General features: G+C 49.2%; 2 protein-coding genes across 2 annotated transcripts in view; both read left to right on the top strand.

Moving 5' to 3' along the window:
• Nucleotides 1-23,090, top strand: part of BMP8B (bone morphogenetic protein 8b) — a 38,324-nt gene that overhangs the window by 6,967 nt on the left and 8,267 nt on the right. Inside the window, exons 2-3 of the mRNA XM_064281778.1 lie at nucleotides 11,240-11,429; nucleotides 11,876-12,024. Of these exons, the coding sequence (XP_064137848.1) occupies nucleotides 11,240-11,429; nucleotides 11,876-12,024 (339 nt within the window). The remainder of the gene's footprint in view (nucleotides 1-11,239; nucleotides 11,430-11,875; nucleotides 12,025-23,090) is intronic.
• OXCT2 (3-oxoacid CoA-transferase 2) lies at nucleotides 16,271-21,152 on the top strand. Its single transcript, XM_010595331.3, has one exon. It carries the CDS (start codon nucleotides 16,271-16,273, stop codon nucleotides 17,837-17,839), a length of 1,569 nt encoding a protein of 522 aa, XP_010593633.2. The 3' UTR covers nucleotides 17,840-21,152.

Below are 23,090 nucleotides of genomic sequence, written 5' to 3'. Positions count from 1 at the left end.
ACAGTCAGTGTTCTGGGGAAGCTTAAGACTACAAGACCTGGGTATGGAGAAAGTTGAGTTGTTTAGGATTTGACAGGCAGGTTGAATGATGTGTCTGTTGTTGTTAATGGCTGTTGAGCTGGCTCCATCCAACTCATAGCAACCTTACGTTTAACAGAACGAAATACTGCCCAACCCTGCAGCATCTTCATGCTTGTTGCTATGTTTGAGTCTTTCGTTTCGGCCAGTGTGTCAGTCCATCTCACAGAGGGCCTCCCTCCCCTTCACCAATCCTCCACTTCACCAACCATGATGTCCTTTACTAGCAATTGGTCTTTCCTGATGACGTGTCCAAAGTAAGTGAGCCAGAATCTCACCATCCTTGCTTCTAAGGAGCATTCTGGTTGTATTTCTTCTAAGACTGATCTGTGTGCTTTTCTGGCAAATCCACAGTATATTCAGTATTCTTTGCCAACATGACAATTCAAATGCATCCATTCTTCTTCTATCTTCCTTTTTCATTGTCCAGCTTTCCCATGCATATGAGGTAGTTTTAAAGATCATGGCTTGGGTCAGCCACACCTTAGTCATCAAAGTGACATCTTTGCTTTTTAGAGCTTTAAAGAGGTACAGATGTGTTTGTAGTCATTCCTTAACAAATACTACTCTGAACCTACTGTGTGCTCCTCCTTTCCTGGTTATCCCAGAGGCCTAATAGAAAGCATAGGCCCAGCCCCAGAGCCACTTGTTATAGTGGAAAAGATAGGTCCACAGACAACTCAGTATAAATCTTTGGGGAATAGGAGAAATGGCCATTCACTTAGTCAACAGATATGGGCACAGGGTTCAGTGGTCCAAAAGACAGACAGTTCCCTCTCTTATTTTGTGGGAGACCATCCTTTCTGTGTATTTTTTCATGCCAGGATAAAAGTCATATTCCCCTAGCCTGGCATTCAGGGTTCCACGTGATAGTCCAGGAGAAACACTTGGCATGTCTTCCACTTGGGGAGGCCGTAGATGAGTGGAAAGAATGTGAATACATCTAGACTTGAATCCCAGCCTGAATGCTTACTTGTTGTGCAAATCAGTTAACTCCCCTGATCTTCAGTTTTCTCTCTATAAAGTGGGACAAGTAAGGCCTCCTTCACAGGGTTTTTGTGGTGGCCAGTGTGTAAGATGGCCCCCAATGATCCTGCCACCTGGTATTTACACTCTTGTGTAGTCCTCTCCCACACCGTGCCAGCTCTGATCTGTGTGACCACTAGAATATGACAGTAGTGATATATCACTTCCAAGATTAGGTTATAAAAGACTGTGGCTTCCATCTCATTCTCTGTCTTGGATTACTTGTGGGACAAGTCATATCGTGAACAACCCTATGGAGAGGCACACATGGTGAGGAACTGAAGCTGTCTGCGAAGAGCCATGCGAGTGAGCTTAGAAGTGGACCTTCCAGCCTAGTCAAGTCTTCAGAGACTGTAGCCCCAACTGACAGCTTGACTGTAATCTCATGAGAGACCCTAATCCAACACATCCAGCTCAGCTCCTGGACTCCTGACTCTCAGAAACTATGTGAGATAATAAATGTCTTTGTTTTAAGCTGCTACATTTTTGGAGTAGTTTGTTATGCAGTGATGGCTAATATAGAAATAATAGAAATATGCCCAGTGTGGTGCCTGATGCACAGTTCAGTGCTATAAAAAAGGGAACTGGCATGTATTTCCCATCTCTCTGCCTTTGGCTAGAGTACCTCCTTCTATTTCTGAATGTCAGAATTCTTCCGCCACTCTCACATTTGCTTTCTAGAAAAGTTTCCTTTGACCCTGCTTCCCCAAGGTACTCTACCTGATTACAGCCCCCATCCTTCATCGTGTGTGTTTCTCCTAGGATTCTAGTCATTTTCTGCCTTGTCTGATGCGGGTGCATGTTTAGGCCCCTTTTTCCCTTACTCTCTGAGCCACCTGAAAATGGAGGCCAAATCTGACTTTTGGAAGCCTGCACCCCACCATGTACCCCAGCTCCTGAGTGGCAGGTGCTCAGGGCAGACTGGTGAAGTTGAAGGAAAGAGGAATGTGGCAGGAGACAGGGGAGTGCTGAGAGCCAGGTGAAGGGGCCTGGGCTGCTTAGGTGGGACAGAAGCAGGGCCAGCCCTCTGTGTCTTTGCTGGAAGCTGACAACAGGTACAACATCTCCTCTGGCCCTCCCCTGGGACCCCGTGTCCCCGCAGGCCTTGCCTGGAGGAAAGCGGCTTTAGGCATTCACAGGACACCTGTTGACAGAAGACCCTTGTTGGCTGGTGACCCCCCATCCCGGTATCACCACCCAGAGGAATCTGAGGGCCAGTCATTTACATTGGCTCCAAATCTGAAAGTCTATACAAAGGCCCCTAACCTAACCTGTGACCCCTGCAGGTCTCTGCCCTTTCTGGGCCTCAGTTTCCCCATCTATGCAGGGTTGCCTTGAAGACCTTTAAAGCTCTGACCAAAAAATATCCCCACCCCCTGCCCCTGCTGGGGGCTCCTCAAGGGGTGAGGAACAGGTAAGGAAGTACACCTAGCCCATCCTCCTCAAAGGATCCTCTTTCCCTGCCAGGGTGAGAGAATAAATGTGACCACGTCTTTCTGGAAAACTCCCACAGTTCCATTCTTGCCCCAGGTTTCAGCTAGAGAAATTGCTTCTTTCTTGCTCACATCTCCATGAATGTATTTTTGGCCTTGGTGGGCTTGATGTGGTTGAGTGTGTGGATGTTCCCTTTTAATTTGGGGTCTGAAGTCGTCTGGGGCCTAGACCAGTAATTATGAGTGCAGAGCCATTTATGGAAACACTCTTGACAAAAGTGGGTAATGAAAACCAAAATTTCCTCAGAAATGAAGCCTGGGCCTCTTCTCGGCAGTGCTGAGATTTCTGGGTGGGGGATGCCCCTCCAGAACGCAGAATTGACAGGTAGTAAATTCCGTGGCTGCTCTGTGGACCTGTAGAGGCTGGGGAGACCGGGTCTTGTTTTGGGTCTGAAGTACCCCCACCCTTAGCCTTTGTTCCTGGCAGGACCAGCTAGAAGGGCACACAGCCCGTCTGCCGCCTAGGCCTGGGGAAGTCTGCCCTCACCCTCGGGCTGGGCCATGAAGGGAGACAAGTCTACAGAGAAGCTTCTCACGGAGACACACTGTGAGGGACACGTAAGCCACCTCAGACCAGCCAGCCCAGGGACAGTGGGTGCTAGATACTGAGCTGCCATCTGGGAGACCAGGAACCCTTGGGAAGAATGGGCGTGGCATCTCTTCTGGGCCTCTGGAACACAGGGGCCTTGGGGAGTGGATCGCTGAGAGCCTCCTGTTTCTATCGCACCATGCTTGGTCCCTGCCCTCTAATAGCTCACTGTTGAGAGGAGCAGATAAGCTCCTGGAGCCCCTGGTGCAGGCCTGCTCTGTGAGGGGGTCAGAGGAGGGACGAGGAGGCTCTTAAAGCTGAACTGAGAGGGAAGTAGCCTTTGGACATGGCAGGGTGGGGGACATGGAGGGGTGGGGGACATGGCAGGGAGGGGGACATGGTGGGGAGTGGACATGGCAGGGTGGGGGACATGGCAGAGAGGGGAATGTGGTGAGGAAGGAGACATGGCAGAGAGGGGAATATGGCAGGGAAGGGGAACGTTACAGGGTGGGGTACATGGCAGGGTGGAGAATATGATGGGGAAGGGGACATGGTGAGGAGTGAGACATAGTGGGGTGGGGGACATGGAGGGGTGGGGAATATAGTGGGAAGGGGCACATGCTGGGGTAGGGGGCATGGCGTGGTAGGGAGACATGGTGGAGTAGAGGACATGGCAGGGTGGGGGATAACCCAGGAGAGAGCAGCTTCGAGGAGACAATCTGGGGTGGGGGTGTTTGCAGCCAGAAGGCACAGGAAGACGTGAAGGGCAGATGGCTGGGGCCATACCACAGAGAGCCTGGACCACAGAGTGAGGTTAGGCTTCTCCTTGGGCCTCATGGGCTGGGGACGGGTGTGAGGGGAAGGATGATGGGTCAGACAAGGTCAGGAAGGTTCTGTTCTCTTAGTAGCCGCTCTAGGCTAGAGGAAGAGGGTATCTTTTGAAGTCTTACTTTTTGGTCAGAAAGAAGACAGATTTAGGTTGTCTGGGTGACTCTAAACTTTGTCCATGGCACAAAAATAGCTGAAGCCTTTGTTGGTGTCAGACTGATGGATGCAGGGCTTGGCATCTGGAGGTTTAGCCTGAGTGGTGAGCCCAGGGCCTCAGAAATGGACAGGCAGAGTGTGGATGGCAGCTATCCTCTCATCCAAAATGGACCTTTCCTGCAAACATGGGTTCAAAGATAGTTTTACCAGAGGTTGGAGGAGAAGGCCGAGGGCCCTGTGTTGTTCATTGTCCCGGGAGCCATATTAAGGTGGTTCAGAAAGCAAATTAATTTACTGCTCCCCCAGACAGAAGCTGGTTCAGTGTTTTTGAACATTTTTGGAAGCTTTTATAATTTTGTGAAAAATATTTAGAAGTACCCATGGAACCAGGCATAGCTTTGCCTATTCTCTGTACCCAGTAAAGCTTTGGGCATATGTCTTTTCATATTGTCTGTGTGTCTTTGGGATTATCATGTCAAAGGGTAAATTCATATGTAATTTTGCTGTTGTTAGGTGTCATTGAGTTGGTTCTGACTCACAGCGACCCTGTGTATAACAGAACAAAACACTGCCTGGTCCTGTGCCATCTTCACAACCATTGTTATGCATGAGCCCATTGTTGGAGCCACTGTGTCAATCCATCTTATTGAAGGTCTTCCTCTTTTTTGCTGACCTTCTACTTTACCAAGCATGATGTCCTTCTCCAGGGACTGGTTCCTCCTGATAACATGTCCAAAGTACATGAGGCTAAGTCTTGACATCCTTGCTTCTAAGGAGCATTCTGGCTGGACTCCTTCCAAGACAGATTTGTTTGCTCTTCTGGCAGTCCAAGAATATTCAGTATTCTTCACCAACACCGTAATTCAAAGGCATCAGTCCTTCTTTGGTCTTCCTTATTCATTGTCCAGCTTTGGAATGCATATGAGGCCATTGAAAATACCATGGCTTGGGTCAGGTACACCTTAGTCCTTAAAATGCTTCTTAACACTTTAAAGAGGCCTTGCAGCAGACTTGCCCAGTGCAGTACGTAATTTGATTTCTTGACTGCAGCTTCCGTGGGTGTTGATTGAAGATCCAAGTACAATGAAATCCTTGACAACTTCAGTCTTTTCTCCATTTATCAGATGTTGCTTATTGGTCCACTTGTGAAGATTTTTACGTTGAGGTGCAATCCATACCGAAGTCTTTGATCTTCATCAGTAAGTGCTTCAAGGCTTCAAGTCCTCTTCACTTTCATCAAGCATGTTTATATCATCTGCACAATGCAGTTAACGAGTTTTCTTCCAGTTCTAATGCCATGTTCTTCATATAGTCCAGCTTCTTGGATGATTTGCTCAGCATACAGATTGAATAAGTATGATGAAAGGATACAACCCTGATGCACACCTTTCCTTGTTTTAAACCATGTAGTATCCCCTTGTTCTGTTTGAATGACCGCCTCTTGTTCTACGTACAAGTTCCTTGTGAGCACAATTAAGTGTTCTAGGTTCCCATTCTTCTCAGTATTATCTGTAGTTTGTTACGGTCCACACAGTCAAATGCCTTTGCATTGTCAATAAAACACAGGGAAACATCTTTCTGGTATTCACTGCTTTCAGCCAGGATCCATCTGACAGCAGCAATGATATCCCCTTTTCCACGCCCTCTTCTGAATCCTGCTCAAATTTCTGGCAGTTCCCTGTCCATGTACCGCTGCAACCTCTTTTGAATGATCTTCAGCAAAATTTTATTTGCATGTAATATTAGTGATACTGTTCGATAATTTCTACATTCTGTTTGATCACCTTTCTTTGGAATGGGCACAAATATGGTTCTCTTCCAGTCAGTTGGCCTGATAGCTGTCCTTCAAGGTAGCTGTCTTTCAGATTTCTTGGCATAGACCAGTGGATGCTTCCAGCATTGCATCCATTTGTTGAAACATCTCAATTGGTATTCCATCAATTCCTGGAGCCTGGTTTTTCACCAATACCTTCAGTGCAGCTTGGACTTCTTCCTTCAGTACCATCAGTTCCCAGTCATATGCTACCTCCTGAAATGGCTGAATGTTGACCAGTTCTTTTTGGTACAGTGACTCTGTGTATTCCTTCCATCTTCTGATGCTTCCTGCATTGTCAATATTTTCCCCATAGTATCCTTCAGTATTGCAACTCGAGGCTTGAATTTTTTCTTCAGTTCTTTCAGCTTGAAAAATGCCAAGCATGTTCTTCCCTTTTGGTTTTCTAACCCTAGTTCTTTGCACATTTCATTAAAATAGTTTTTTTCATCTTCTTGAGCCGCCCTTTGAAATCTTCTATTCAGCTCTTTTACTTCATCATTTCTTCCTTTTGTTTTAGCTGCTCTTCATTTAAGAGCAACTTTCAGAGTCTCTTCTGATATCCATTTTGGCGTTGTCTCTCTTAACTGTCTTTTTAATAACCTTTACTTTTTTCATATATTATGTCCTTCTGTAACTTGCCTGGTTTTCGGTCATTAGTGTTCAATGTGTGAAGTCTATTCTTGAGATGGTCTCTGAATTCAGGTAGAATATACTCAAGGTCATATTTTAGCTCTCATGGACTTGCTCTAGTTTTCTTCAAGTTCAACTTGAACTTGCATATGAACAATTGATTGCCTGTTCCGCAGTTGGCCCCTGGCTTTGTTCTGGTTGATGATACGGAGTTTCATCATCTCTTTCCACAGATGTAGTTGATTTGATTCCTGTGTATTCCATCTGGCAAGGTCCATATATATAGTCGCAGTGTATGTTGTTGAAAAAAGGTATTTGCAATGAAGAAGTTGTTGGTCTTGCAAAATTCTATCATGCGATCTCTGGCATCATTTCTATCACCACAGCCATAGTTTCTAACTACTGATCCTTCTTCTTTGTTTCCAGTTTTCACATTGCAGTCACCAGTAATCAATTTCAGCCTGGAGAAGTTGATAAAAATCTTCAGTTTCTTTATCTTTGGCCTTAGTGGTTGATGTGTAAATTTGAATAATAGTTGTATTAACTGGTCTTCCTTGTTAGGCATATGGGTATTACCCTCTCACTGACAGCGTTGCACTTCAGGATAGATTCTGAACTGTTCTTTTCGATGATGAATGTGACACCACTCTTCTTCAATTTGTCATTCCTGGCATAGTGGGCCATAATTGTCTGATTCAAAATGGCCTGTACGAGTCCCTTTCAGCTCACTAATACCTAGAATATTGATCTTTATGCTTTCCATTTTATTTTTGATGACTCTAGTTTTCCTAGATTCATACTTCATACATTGCACATTCTGATTATTAATAGATGTTTGTAGCTATTTCTTCTCATTTTGAGTCATAATTTTGCTGGACGTTGCCAAATTCCTCTACGCAGAATGTTCATGCCTGATCTTGTTTATTTCTCAAAGGCCATGAGCACCCTATGAGGTGCATCCTGTCATGGATTGCATTATGTCCCCCCAAAAACATATGCATCAGCTTGGTTAGGCCATGATTCCCAGTATTGTGTGGTTGTCCTCCATTTTGTGATTGTAATTTTATGTTAAGAGGATTAGGGTGGGATTGTAACACCACCCTTACTCAGTTCACCTCCCTGATCCAAGGTAAAGGGAGTTTCCCTGGGGTGTGGCCTGAATCACCTTTTCTCTCTCAAGAGATGAAAGGGAAACAAGCATAGAGTTGGGGACCTCATACCACCAAGAAAGCAGCACCAAGAGCAGAGTGCGTCCTTTGGACCTGGGGTCCCTGCGCCTGAGAAGCTCCTCCACCAGGGGAAGATTGAGGACAAGAACCTTCCTCCACAGCTGACAGAGAGAGAAAGCCGTCCCCTGGAGCTGACACCCTGAATTTGGACTTGGAACCTACTAGACTGTGAGAGAATAAATTTCTCTTTGTTAAAGCCATCCACTTGTGGTATTTTCGTTTAGCAGCACTAGATGATTCAGACACAGCCCCTACCCCTTCCCTTTTACTCTTGAGCCCATAACCCTCCATATTTCTATCACAGCATTTACCACAGTAGAAATGATGGAGCATATATTTCACTTTTTTGTTGTTGTTGTTGTTGCCGTTCTGTCTTCCCCATTAGACTGTAAACTCCAGAGTGCAGACACCTGGTCTGTGTGTTCACTGTTCACTGTCTATCCCAGTGCCAGGACAGTGCCTTACGCAGAGTAAAAGCTTGATACATCTGATTATAAATTGAACATGATAAATTTGTGAATAAATAAATGTGTGAGAGAATACACTTAGTTAGAAAAAGACTAATTCAGAGTCTTTGGAATTTCTGACACGGCCTCCTGATTATACCTTGTCTTAGCACAAAGTTGGGAGGTTGTAAGTCATATCTATTCAGAACTCCTGTTGACTGCCACCGCTCCCAGTCCATCACCCCAACTGTTTATAGAGCCCTTTTATAGCCCCATGAGGAAAGCTGGGCAATATCCTTATCCCCAGTCCATGGAGGAGTAGACTGAGGCCAAGAGGGGCAATAGGAGGTTGGTGCAGGGAGAGCCAGGCCTGTGGTGAGAGTCTTGGCCACCAGCCAGAGCTGTCTGTGCTGCCCAGTGCTGCCTCTCTGGCTAAAGCTGGATCAGCCTGCACAGTTAACGAGGGGGAAACATAGCTGCCAGATAGTGCTCTTCCACAAAACCAGCTTTTGGGAAATATCTGTTCTAACTCAAAGGAACATGCACTGAAAAAGCTGCTCCACAGGTGACCTCTGCCCACCTTCCCCACTGACTTTCAGAGAAAAGGGTACTTCCTTTGTCCAGATCCACACCCCTGAAAATTTCATCAATTTTTGTTGCAAACCACCATTCTGAAAATTTCGCACTTTCTAGCACTTGCCTAGAGCAGCCAGGATAGACTACTTCCTGTGCTGGCATTCCTGGGTAGCTTATCAGTTCCACAAACACACAGGGTGGAAGTTTCGAAGTGGGGTCAGTTCATTTGAGCAAGGCTGTCTTGAGCCAGCCCAGGTGACCCCTGGGCTTCATCCTTACCTGCAGGACAACAAGGGAGCGTGGAGCTGGTAGGTTCCTGGGTTATTCCTTTGGTTTCCAGATCCAGCATGCAACCAGTGTCAGGCGTGCAGACAGTATGCCCCCAGCACCCACCTGTCAGCCCCCCGTGGGGACCGATGCACTTAATGATGCTTTGAGGAGTGGGCCATGACGGACATTCTGAGCGACCCTCCTTCACTCTGTCCCACACCCTGTGACAGCCAACAGCCCGCACCTGTTAACCACAGGACACCTTCCTGCAAATCAAGATTTTGCCCAGCCCCATAACAAGGTAGTCTGTGCAGCCTGAGTCCACTGACTGTGCGTGTGAGTGCGTGTCTGTCGGAGGAGGGCAGAGGTGTGTAGATATCCACGGGCATCACCCAGCAAAGATCCTGAATGCTGCCCTGGATGCTCTCTGCCTGTCTGGGAGGGACCGGGTCCTACCCTGTATCACACTGCACCTGAAAAGGCCTGGCTCTCAGGTGGGCAACTGCAGCATGCCCAGCCCGAGGTGTGGCTGGACGAGAGACATCCTAGCTCTTCTCCTCCCTGGCCTGGGGATGTGCAGTCCCTCTTTTCCTGCCCGAACATGTCCTGTCCCACCGCCTGACCATCACAGCTGCCTGCCTGCCTATCACTGGACCAAGTCCCCACTGCGAGGACAGGACGTACTGCCACATCCGCCTCAGGCCACACATCCTGGGCCTTTTTAAAACCTGTGTCACTGAGCCCAGTAGCCACAGAGAGAATCTTTAAAAAGACTCACAGACATATAATTAAAATCTCAGGGTTAGGCTTTGAGGAAGGCGCTGGGCAGCTCCTGCCCTTGCTTTCTGGAGTCACAGATTTTTGGTGTTGGCAAGTGACAGGATGTTAGTGTGAGACTGCCCTAAATACTCTGTCCTGGGCATTTCTGTGCAGCTGAGAAATGTGGGGTTTGTTCCACAACCGCAACCTCCCCCACAGACTGTTACACCAGCCCCTACCTCTGAACCCGCTCCGCATCACCTCCAGCCTGTCCTACCCTTGCCTCCCCGGACGTCTCCCTTCACTCAGACCACACCACTCCACTCAAACCACACCACTCCGCTGCTGGCCCGGAACCCTGCTCCTCCCACTGGCAAGCACAGCCCACGTGCCAACCCCGGAAGTCAGGTCTTCTGCAGTCAGGCCACAACCACACTCTTGGCCTGCACCCCACTCTGCTGACCTCCGTGTGGCTCCTAGCTGCTTCCATGCCTGTGCGTAGGAGTCCCCTTTGCCTGGAAGGCCATCCCTGTCACCTTCGCTGCCTATCAAGACCCCGTTTCATCCTTCGAGGCCTAGCTCAGATGTCATCTCCTCCGTGAAGCCCTCTCAGATTTCACCACACCGATGGGATCCTCCCACACCCCCCAGCACTTGATCTGGGTCTCAAGGAGCTTGTTATTCCTACCTTGTTTTTCCTTATTCCTTTCCAGTCTCTCTGTGGCTCTTCTTCCTCCTTCACCTTGTTCCATTTGATCCTTTCACCTTTTGCTGTTGTTTTGTGGTGGTGGCTTTCCCATGTGCCCTGAAGGTCTTCAGCAATCTGGTCCCTTTGCTCTCCCTGGCATCATGACATCATGACAAATTCACACTCACCCCTCAAGGTCCAGCTCAAATGTCAGCTCCAAGTTCTCTCCTGCCCTCCTTCTCCCATCCAGCCACTTTGGGCAGATCGGGGACAGCCGCTTTCCTGGTAAAACACAGTCATGTATGTCCCTGTCCACAAGGTTTTGTCACTGGGACCATGGCCCTGTTTCTCCCTAGGATCTGATGTTCATCTCCCCAGTAGCCTTGGGTCCCAGAGAAAGGACCTGTCCTGTCTCCTCTGTGGGCCAAGGAGCCAGCAGGGGGCTGAGCAGGGGCAGGCAGTGTTTGGGGCGTGAGACACAGGGCCAAGAATGAAAGCCTACCCTTGCTGAGCTCTGTGCAGGGAGCGCCTCACTAATGACCTGATGGAACCCTCCTAACACCCTGGGGGGCAGAGCTTGTTTACAGAGGAGGAGACAGCCCCACCCAGGCCGGGTGCCATGCCCTGCCACATGGCTGGTGGGCAGTGAGCCTGAGCCTGCGTCTGCTATGCTCGGGTGCCTTGAGTGACCGCCTTGCCCTGCTCTGTCTTCCAGTGGAGCGCAACCACGCCCTGGCCCACCAGGAACCCCACTGGAAGGAGTTTTGGTTTGACCTGACCCAGATCCCAGTGGGGGAGGCGGTTACAGCTGCTGAGTTCCGGATTTATAAGGTGCCGAACATCCACCAGATCAACAAGACCCTCCACATCAGCATGTTTGAGGTGGTCAAGGAGCAGTCCAACAGGTGCCTTACCCTCAACCCTGTGCCTCCCCCTCCCTCACAGACAAGTGACTGTTGGTGTGTCCTGCCTAGCCCTGGGGAGGGGGGTACATTTCCCAGAGGACAGAAAGAGGAACTTCCTGGGGAGACCAGCCTCAGAGGTGGGAAATATGCTTCACCTCAGAGGCCTCTTGGCACTATGGAAGGAGCCCAGCAGCAGTCCTGGTTTCAAATCTTGGCCCTGCCAGTCCTGGCTATGGGGCTGTGGACAGGTCACAGAGCCTCCTGGGCCTCAGTTTCCTCATCTGTACATGGGTGCAGTAATGCCTTTGATACAGCAAGAAAGTACACTAAGGCACCCAGCCCAGAACCATGAGCAGGGTAGATGCTCCACAAATGTCCCCCAGGCAGGCACTAGAAACACAAGGCAGCTGTGTTGGCCTCAGTTAATTGTTCTTTCATGTCCACAGGGAGTCTGACTTGTTCTTTTTGGATCTTCAGACGCTCCGAGCTGGTAACGAGGGCTGGCTGGTGTTGGATGTCACAGCAGCCAGTGACCGCTGGCTATTGAACCGTAACAAGAACCTCGGACTCCGCCTCTATGTGGAAACGGAGGACGGTAAGACTGGGGCTCTGTGCAGCGGATATTCTCCTGGGGCTCCTCTGAGGCCATGTCAGGGGCAGTGGTGGTCTGCCTCGCTTTTGCCCTGGGTGCCCAGCTTTCTCAAACGTAACACTGGGTTATACCCCCTCCCCACTGTGAGGACTCAATGAGGTAAAGTGAGTAAGGTTCCTGGCACAGTGCAGGACACATAGTAGGCCCTCACACAATGGTGTTTTCCCTCTTCTCTTTCTGCAGAGCCTACATTTGAGTTGCTAAGAGAGTGAGTCAATGTTTTTCTTCCCAAGAGCTGGGAAATTCTTTCTACAGAGCAACCTTCTCTACACTGGGAGTTCCTACCCAGGGGAGGGGCAGTAGGGTGAAGTGGTTAAACCCTCAGGCTTTGAGTCAGAGGGGCCTGGGTTTGAATCCCAGCTCTGTAACTTTGTAGTTTGGTAATGTTGGAGGTACTTACCTTTCCAAGCCTCTGTTTTCTCATCTATAGAATGAGGATTCACTCATTCATTCTTTGAGTAGGTATTTTGGGGGAAAGAGAAAGGCACTGGTGATAGAAAGGCCTCAGGTGGGCACAAGATCGGCGTGTTTGACGAATAGCAAGATGGCTGCCATGGCTGGAGCAGAGCAGGTGAGGGAGAGAGGAAGACAAGATTGAAAGAGGTCAGCAGGGGTGGTTTTGAGTTAGGGTAGACCAGGGCAAGTTGGAGTTTTTAGGGTATTTTATTATTTTTTTAATGGTAGTGGAGTATAACAAGAAGTGATGTGGGTTTTTTAAAAAGAACCTTCTGGTACACTCCTCCCTTAAGGAGTTGGAGCATAACTCACTACCCCTAAGTGTGGGCTTTGCTTAGTGACTTGCTTCCAAAGAGCACAGTATGGAAAGGGGATGGGCAGGTCACTTTACACTGGAGACAGCTGACAAACACCGTCTCAGCCCAGTGACCAAGGTTCATATCAACAGCGTTAAGTCATGTTGATAGTGGGTACCCTTGATATGACGTGATGAGAATGGTACTTCCTTGGTGATCTTTCCTCCCAAAACCCACTAACTCCAGTCTAACCATGAGAAAAGCATCAGACAAACTCACATTGAAAGATGCTCTACAGAATTCCTAGCCATTTCCTTTTTAAAAATTAGAATTATTAGTTATATTTCATCTTATAATTTTTAAATTTAGTAACTTGGATTAGTTTGTATGTATTTTTAAAAAATATCTTATTATTGTAACTGACCATTCTTTTTGGGGGGGGTTCTTTTTTTTTTTTTAAATTATGCTTTAGGTGAAAGTTTACATCTCAAGTTAATTTCTCATACAAAAAATTATACACATATTATTTTGTGACCTTAGTTGCAATCCCCACAATGTGACAGCACACTCCCCCTTTTGCCCTGGCTTCCCTGTGTCTGTTCCACCAGTTCCTGTCCCTTCCTGCCTTCTCATCCTGCCTCCAGACAGGAGCCACTCATTTGGTCTTTTGTACCCAGTTGAACTAAGAAGCACACTCCTGACATGTATTATTTTTTGTTTTGTAGTCCTGTCTAATCTTTGTCTGAAGAGTGGGCTTCAGGAATGGTTCCAGTTCTAGGTTAATATTGCGTCCGGGGGCCATAGTTTCAGGGGTTCCTCCAGTCTCTGTCAAACCATTAAGTCTTGACGATTACTTCTTAATACTTAGCCAAAAACCAAACAAACCCATTGCCATCAAGTCAATTCCAACTGATAGTGACACTGTAGGACAGAGTAGAACTGCCCCATAGAGTTTCCAAGGAGCAGCTGGTGGATTTGAACTGCCAGCCTTTTGGTTAGGAGCTGTAGCACTTAACCACTACACTACGAGGGTTTCCTCTTAATACTTAAAAGGCTTCAAAAACAAGTAAAGACTTTGAAATTGTCACATCCTAGAGGAGCCTAAAGAGTCATAATGAATAAATGCAATGTAGTATCCTAGATCAGAAAAAGAATGCTAGGGGAAAACTAATGAAATCTGAATAAAGTATGGTGTTTGGTTAGCAGTAATAATATTTGTTCATAATGTACCATAGCAACATAAGACGTTAACAGGGGACACTGGGTGCCAGGTACATGGGAACTCTCCGTACTGTCTCTGCAATTTTCCTGTAACGCTAAACTATTGTAAAATACGAAGTCTATTTAAATACATGTATAAAACAAAGCCCTCTGAGCTCAGTTTGTCCATTGTGGGTACAATGGACAAACTGAAGTGAGAGGGAACTGTCAGGAGCCACACCGTGGTCCAGGGGAGAGCTGTAAGTGCTTGTTGGTAGCATCTGGGATGGAGAAAAGTGAATAGATCAGAAATATGTTGTGGAGGTAGAATCGTTAGGATGTATTTCTAGCAGAAGGAGCCGAGGCAGTACAGCGGCTAAGCAGTCGGCTACTAACTGAGAGGTCAGTGGTTGGAGCCCACTAGGCACTCAGGGAGGAAGATGTGGCAGTCTGCTCCTATAGAGACGACAGCCTTGGATATCCTATAGGGCAGCTCTGCTCTGTCCGGTAGGGTCTCTATGAGTCAGAGCCAACTCGGCAGCAGGGGGTTTGGTTTAGGTTATTTACTGCTGGGCGTGTAGATGAGAAAAGGGGGAATCACGGATTTCTTAATAGTTCTTTTTGTTTTGCCTGAGTTAGGGAAAACTAGAGGAGGAGCAGGCTTCAGGTAGGATATCAAGAGCTCTTTTTTGGCCATGGTGTTATTGAGACCCTGGTAGAGATCCACGTGCAAATGCCATTCCAGGGAAAAGTGAGTGCCGGAGACCCAGGTGTGGGAACTACTGGGTATAAGTGGATTTAAGGCCATGGAACTGGACAAGGGCACCCAGGGAAGTAATATAGCAATACAGCAGAGGGGACTGGCCTGGAGCCCTGGGGCCTCCAATATCCAGAGGTCCTGCCAAGGAGGGGCCACAACTGAGACTGAGTGGGACCAGCCAGGGAGAAGCAGGAAACTGGAGAGCAAGGTGACCCAGAAGCCAAGAGAAGAAAGAAGGAAGCAAAGAAGCCTTCCCAGGAGGAGGGAGTGTCACCTGTCCTCTGTAGAGGTTGAGAAAGGCCAGGACTGAGAAGTAACCAGAGGGCTTAGTCACATGGAGGTGACTGACATCCTTGACCAGAGCAGCTCAGTGGAGGGTGGGGATGTAGCCTGATTGGGGAGCTGGAGGGACAACCAAAGCAGGTGGCTGAGACACTAGACAGCTCTTTGTAGAACTTATGCTAGAGGAGGGATCCAAGAAATGGGGTGGCTGGAGGGAAATGTGGGGTCAGGGAGGGCCTTTTCAGACTAGGAGGCAGCAGAGCATGTGGTGTGCCGATGGGAATGACTCAGTGGAGGGAGGAGAAGTGCCGAATCCTCCACTAGTTCCCAGTGGGGGGACTCGAAGCACAAGGAGGGGCAGCCTCTTCAGGAGAAGCGACCCTTGCTGTGACTGATGGCTGGGCAGGACCTGCATCCCTGCTGTCATGATGAGGGGTGAACTTGAGCTCCTCCAGGGCAATGAAATGAGTGGGGCAGGCACTGGCTCTTGACGTTGTCAACAGGATTAAACAGGTCACAGAGTCGGTGCTCAGCAAAGATGGCTGTCACATCACCCACCATTGTTCAGCCTTATCAGTGTTATCACCATTGTGTCACCCCCAATACCTGTTCAGTAGATGTCAGTGTCTTGGAAGCTCCAGAGGGTTTGGAGTTTCTGGCAGAGGCTCCAGAGGGTCAGGCAGGGTCAGGAGAGGCTTTGGGTCCATGTCCCAATAGAGGCCCTGAGCTCTGCTCAGCTTTGTGAGGGCCTGTGGGCCTGAGACGCGGACTGAACCCAGGGCAGCAAGTCAGGATGCTGGGGACAGAGACGGTGAGCTGACTGGGGGCCACCGGCACAGAATCCTCTCTGGGCCTCCCCAAACCTGAACCCGCAGTCATTGGAGCGCGGCCCCGTGAGTAATTCCCTTCTGGCGGGGCCGCGGTAGCGTCACGTGCTAGCTCCGCGGCGCGGGACAGTCAAGTTCCAATCTGTCTGCCTTGTGGCCGGCACCTACTTGGCTTCTCTGTGCCTGTGTCCTCACGTGCAACATGGAGAGGGTCGCCGCCCCGGCACTAGGCCGTTCCCACCCTCGCGGCCCGGGGACGTCACCGCGGCGGGCGCTCTGGCTCTGTGACACGGCCGTGGCGCCCCTACGCGGGGCTCAGAGGCGCGCCCCCAGCCTCTCGCCTGCGGGACCTTGGACCGCGCACCCACATGGCGGCCCTGAGGCTCCTTTCCTCGGGGTTGCGGCTCTGCGCCCTCGCAGGCCGCCCGGGGGGCGCCCGGATCGGCCCCGCTCTGTCCGAGGGTGGTGCTCGCTGCTTCTCCACCAGCCCCAGCCACCAGGTCAAGTTCTACGCAGACGCGGTGGAGGCCATCAAGGACATCCCTCATGACGCCACCGTCCTGATGGGAGGCTTCGGCATCTGCGGGATCCCCGAGAACCTGATCGGGGCCCTGCTGAAGACCCAAGTGAAAGGGCTCACCGTGGTCAGCAACACCGTGGGCTTGGACGACTTCGGACTGGGCCTCTTACTGGCGAGCAAGCAGATTAGACGCATCATCTGCTCCTATGTGGGGGAGAACGCCCTCTGCGAGCGCCAGTACTTGGCCGGGGAGCTGGAGCTGGAGCTGACGCCCCAGGGCACACTGGCCGAGAGGATCCGCGCGGGGGGCGCCGGGGTGCCCGCCTTCTACACCAGCACGGGCTACGGGACCCTGGTCCAGGAAGGAGGTGCGCCCATCAGGTACTATGACGATGGCCACCTCGCCGTCATCAGTAAGCCCAGAGAGGTGAGGGAGTTTCATGGCCACCATTATCTTCTGGAGGAAGCCATCAGAGGAGATTTTTCTTTGGTGAAGGGGTGGAAGGCCGACCGCTCGGGAAACGTTATCTTCAGGAAAAGTGCAAGGAATTTCAACGTGCCTATGTGCAAAGCTGCAGAAACCACAGTGGTGGAGGTTGAAGAAATTGTGGAGGTCGGATCATTTTCCCCAGAAGACATCCATGTTCCTAGCATTTATGTAGACCGCTTGATAAAGGGAGAAAAGTATGAGAAAAGAATTGAGCGCCTAGCAGTCCGACAAGAGGGAGCGGGAAAACACACATCCGAAGATAATCTGAGGACCCGCATCATCAAACGGGCGGCTCTGGAATTTGAAGATGGCATGTATGCTAATTTGGGCATAGGAATCCCTCTCCTGGCCAGCAACTTTATCAGCCCAAATATGACTGTTCATCTTCAGAGTGAAAATGGGGTCCTGGGCTTGGGGCCATTTCCAGTACAAAGTGAGGTGGATGCAGATCTCATCAATGCTGGCAAGCAGACGGTCACTGTTCTGCCCGGGGCTTCTTTCTTCTCCAGTGATGAGTCATTTGCAATGATTAGGGGGGGGCACCTTGGTCTGACGATGCTGGGAGGAATGCAGGTTTCCAAATACGGTGACCTGGCCAACTGGATGATTCCCGGGAAGAAGGTGAAGGGAATGGGAGGTGCCATGGATCTAGTGTCCAGTCCCAAAACCAGAGTCGTGGTCACTATGGAGCATTGTTCAAAGGCAAATGAACCCAAAATCTTGGACAACTGTACAATGCCGCTGACTGGGAAGCGCTGTGTGAACCGGATCATCACAGAAAGGGCCGTGTTCAACGTGCACCCCAAGAGAGGACTGACGCTGATTGAGCTCTGGGAAGGCCTGACAGTGGATGACATCAAAAAGTGCACAGGGTGTGCCTTCGCAGTCTCACCGGACCTCAAGCCAATGCAGCAAATTACAATGTAAGATGGGACATGGGCCTTTACCATGGAATGTGGGTTTCATTTTCACCTCACGGGAAGTTGGTCATCACATTTGCAAGTTTCACAAGCGGTTTGACTAGTTTTCCTCCTGGTCCCTCAGACTTTCTACAGCTGGATAGACTTTGTTCTCTCAAGAGGGGTATGAATCTAATTAAAAACCGGAGAAAAAACAAAAGCTTGTCCTGGATGTTCTGTTGGTGCTGAGAAAGCTCTGTGATAATCGGTGAGGACACTGGTGGCCCCCTCACTTTCTGTGATATTTACATTCCGGTATATGTAGCCTAGAGGATCACTTAGGAAGGGTTTGATTGACGTGCTTTCCCTCATAGTTCAATCATAAAATAGAGACAAAAACGAGGGAGAAAATAACTCCACCCAGAGTCTACTGAAGGCCCCATTTTACTAATATCAAGAATAATATACAAACATGTGAATTAGTGGTCGACAGAAATATCCCTAAAGATTTCCCTTTTCCTTTGGCTCTTCTGACTTTTCCTCTGGGCCCTTTCATTGTGTTGCTGATTTTGTTTCCCTATATCCTTACTTCCTCCCGCCACACTCCTCCTTATAGCTCAGTAGATGTCCCTAGAAGGCAGGCAGGACCATCTCGGTGGGACAGAGAACCGGGCGCTGGGAGAGCCTGCAGGAGGAGAGACTCTGGGCGCTGACGTTCCACTGGGAAGCTTCCTGTGTGAGTACACAATCCACCTGTGCTCGTAATAGGCTGTGGTTTGTGAGAGGAGGAGCGCTAGGACCCTAACTGGTGGACTTCGATGGATGGCTTTTCTCATCTTAAATCGGAGTGTTCCTGTGTTACCCAGACCAGACACTTAGATCCTTCCTCTCTGTGTGGGGGCTCTAACTAGCCTCTTGTGTAACACTGTGTCTTAACCCAAGAGGGTCTGTCAGCTATTTTATCCTGAACCGAGAGTCTCAAAAAATAAAAGGAAAAACTCAATATTATGTGTAAAGTGTTAAAAACGCCTGCAGGGACTCTGGGCTTTATACAGGTAGCTCTCAGGGTGTGCACAACTGATAGGAGATGTTAAGATCAGAAAATTCTAGCTGATCAAGGAAGGTCAAGCAGCCTCACCCTGAAGGAAGGAGCAGATACTGGAAGGAAGGGGCGGCAGGGCGGCGGCGATAGTGCTCACTGAGGGGACAGCCTGGAAGGACGGCGACCTTGACCATGGGATGGAGGCATGGAATGCCACTGAGTGGACAGTAGGGCATCATTTGGGGCCTGTGAGGAGAGGGTAATGTGATCTTCCCTGGGCATCAGGAATTTTCCAGCAGCAGGTGGAGAACACAGAGGTTTCCAGAAGCAGACAAGTGAAGGGATGTTAAGATAGTTGAGAGAAGGAAATGCTGTGTCTCTCATATGACCAATTTTTAAGAACTAACCTATGGGGTCAAAAATAATCCTGGTCTTAAACATGTCCACAGTGGGATTTCCCTTCAAGGGTTCTAACCGAATCATCCCGATTGTCCGTCATGGCGACAACATGGTTACTTCCCTGACTGCAGGCTGACATGGGGCAGGGGCTGCAGGGAAGGGTCAGGTGGCACCTAGAACAGAGAGAAGCCTTGGGGAGAGGCAATATTTGGCCTGGGTGCATTGGGGAAAGGACAGGGCAGGTGAGCTGCCAGAATGTTCTGGGGTGTGATGGGGCCGCTCAGAAATGGGGTGAGGCTGGGGGCCTCACTGGGCCCACCTGGGCCCAGAGGAACAGCAGCTCCATCTGGGCCTAAGGTGGAAGACCACAGTGTGGCCCACATCTGGAGGCATGCCAACAGCATGGCCTGTCACCTGCAAAGGGGAGAGGATGCCTGACAGCTCCCTCACAAGGTCAGGTCTAGAGACACGGACCTTGGGCCCCCAGAGGCTCCTGCAGCCCCAACCTCTATCTTTCTGGGAAGCAGCCTGCCCAGACCTGGGCAGCCTAGGGGCTCATCACCACCTGTCAGCTGGAGACAAGGAATCCTGCCTAAGAATGGGTTGGGCAAAAAGCAGAGCCAGTGGGAAGGGAGATCCCTGACTGTGGAAGGAGGGGCACAGAGGCATTTTCCCAGGACTGCTAGATTAGGACTTCTAAAAGAGACCAAATGTTAGCACTTTGCCCTCCCCACCCCGCACCTCACCCAGTTTGCTGGGGAAGGGTAGAAATATCCTGACTCTATTGCAGCTTGCTCTGAGACCTTGAACAGGGACTGCTGTCTCTGGACCTCAGTTTCTGTTTCTGTAAAATAGAAATTAGGATTAGATGCTTCCAAGGATCCTCAGGCAGGCTAGTCAGGCCTGTGAGAGCCTCCAAACGGCTCCCCAATACCCAACACAAGGCTTGGTTCCTTGGGGCTCTGTGAGACTTTGTGGCATCATTGAGCCTATTTGTCCTTCTGTTCTGCACCCAGGAGACCCCAGTGAGATCCCTGAACAGACAGTTGCACAAAAGGAAGACAAATGGTGGGCAAAGCCTTAGAGGACTGATCCACCTCCATGGGCCCAAGGTAGACAGGGGCCTGCTGGGACTCAAAGGACAGAGCAGTGGCACAGATAGGCCTGGAGGGCCCACCCTGGCTCCACGGCCACTTCCCCTGCCATGTGTCCCCGAGTCAGTGGAGCTCCACTCCAGGGTCTGGCGTTGATGACTGTTGGCTCCCCTCTCAAGTCCGTTCCATTTTATCATCTTTGTGACCTCAGTGACCTTTCCCCTGTGCTCTGCACTTATTTTACTTTTCTCATGGTTTCTGTTTCCTCATAGCACTGCCTTCTCATAACTTTGACTTGCCGTTTCCCAAACTCTACTGAATGGCTTCACTCTCGTACCTCTTTAGGGTCAACTCCTGCAGCTGACACTCTCCCTGTCTCAGCAGCTCTTATCCACATTCCTGACAGTGAGCCTCCAATCAGCCCAGTTCATTAGTGTGTGGCAGGTGATGTCATAGGTCAAAGGTTGGTCTCTGGATTCATTGTTGTTCAGTCAGTGGTGGCCAGTGGACACCTGGTCTAAAGCACTGCTATCTAAGGGCTGGCCTTTGAGTGGGACTATGGGTGGGGCAGGCAGACAATGTCCTTGACCTGTAGTCTGTAATGGAGAACTATTTTAGATCTGCTGTGGAACAAATTGGTCAGCAAAAATGAGGAAAACCCTCAATGAGATGGGTTGACATAATAGCCTCAACAATGGGCTCAAACATATGAAAGGTCATGGCAATGGTGTGGGATGGGGCAACATTTTTGTTCTGTTCTACGTGAGGTCTCCAAGAATCAGAGCTGACAGCAACTGACAGCAACTTACAGCAACAATCACATGGAACAAATAGATATATATATAATGTGTCTATAAATGTATGTCTGTATATACATGTGTATACACACGCACACATGCATACTCGTGCATGTACTTATATGTGTGAATGCTTCCAACATTGATGCAAAGTGCACCTTCATGTAAATTAAACAATTCATACTGTGTTTTAAGAGACATAAAAATGAGTTAGTAATCCTGCTCCTGAATTTCGTATAAGAAATTTCATGGGAAAAAAACTGAAGAGGATCTATTGCATTTTCATCTTTATAACGAAATGACCTAAATGTCTAACAGTAAGTTAATAGCTACTCAAAGGAATTTTCCGCTTTTGAAATGTTTGTTATTGAGACTTATTTTGAGAACGACGAAAATACATGAAAAAGTTGGGGGGAGGGTGGGGAATGCAGACTTCTTCACTGTGCTGACAACTGTGTGAAACTTAAAAACCAGCCTATGAAAATACCCTAGAAAATCAAAATGAATGTGCTGGAGTTGAGGAGGAAGCATATGAATGATATGTTTTTCTCAAAAATTGTTTTACTGTGGTTATTATATTGCTTTTACAATTGAAAAAAAAAAGGTTATTTGGATGAATAAACTGAATGCTTCGAAGGCCAGTGTAGCCAGGGCAGGGGTCTGGGGACCATGGCTTCACGGGACATCTAAGTCACTTGGCATAATAAAATCTATTAACAAAACATTCTGCATCCCACTTTGAAGAGTGGTATCTGCGGTCTTAAACGCTAGCAGGCAGCCATCTAAGATGCATCAATTGGTCTCAACCCACCTGGATCAAAGGAGAATGAAGAACACCAAGGACACAAGGTGATTACGAGCCCAAGAGACAGAAGGGGCCTCATGAACCAGCGATTATATCATCCTGAGACCAGAAGAACTAGATGGTGCCCAGCTACAACCGATGACTGCCCTGACAGCGAACACAACAGAGAACCCCTGAGGGAGCAGGAGAGCAGTGGGATGCAGACCCCAAATTCTCATAAGACCAGACTTAATGGTCTGACAGAGACTGGAAGGACCCCGGTGGTCATGGCCCCCAGACCTTCTGTTGGCCCAGGACAGGAACCATTCCCGAAACCAACTCTTCAGACATGGATTGGGCTGGACAATGGGTTGGAGAGGGATGCTGGTGAGGAGTGAACTTCTTGGATCAGGTGGACACTTGAGACTATGTTGGCATCTCCTGCCTGGAGGGGAGATGAGAGGGTGGAGGGGGTTAGAAGCTGGCGAAAAGGACACGAAAAGAGAGAGTGGAGGGAGAGAGCAGGTTGTCTCATTAGGGGGAGAGTAATTGGGAGTGGGTAGGAAGGTGTATACGGGTTTTTGTGTGAGAGACTGGCTTGATTTGTAAACTTTCACTTAAAGCACAATAAAAATTATTTTAAAAAAAAGTTACTTGGAAATAAAAAAGGTGCGGGAAGGTAGTTTTGTTGGTGGCGTCTTTACATTCCCAGGGCTAATTAGCTTAGGTTTTTCCTGTCATCTTCAGCTTTTCAAAAACTGTGGAATAAAACCCCATTTTTTTTTCACTATTCCAGGGCTGGGCCCAAACCATGTCCCTTCCTACAGCCTTTCTTCTTTTTTCACCATAAATCCCTCTGAGTGGATAAGAACTTGGTCGCTGGAAGGAGACCTCCGTGGGTTGAGCCCCGGCTCTGGGACCTCCTTCAAGTGTCTCCACCCCCTGAGCCTTGGTGTCTCATCTGTGGGGATCAGAGCAGCCATCACTAATGCTAGTGGTTCCTATAACGAGCTGGGTGGTCCCATAAAGCATACCCAGACATCCCCAGAAAGCATGGGGTGGGAGATTGATCAGGGCCTCAGAGTCCTGAGATGAAAGGGGGAACGCTGAGGCTGAGGGCCCCTGACTGCAGCAGCTTCTGTAAACATGAAGTACGGGATTAC

This window comes from Loxodonta africana, chromosome 3 (genome assembly GCF_030014295.1).
Source record: "Loxodonta africana isolate mLoxAfr1 chromosome 3, mLoxAfr1.hap2, whole genome shotgun sequence".
Classification (NCBI taxonomy): domain Eukaryota; kingdom Metazoa; phylum Chordata; class Mammalia; order Proboscidea; family Elephantidae; genus Loxodonta; species Loxodonta africana.
The sequence above is the reverse complement of the archived record's forward strand: the minus strand, read 5'-3'. Positions and strand labels throughout refer to the sequence as shown.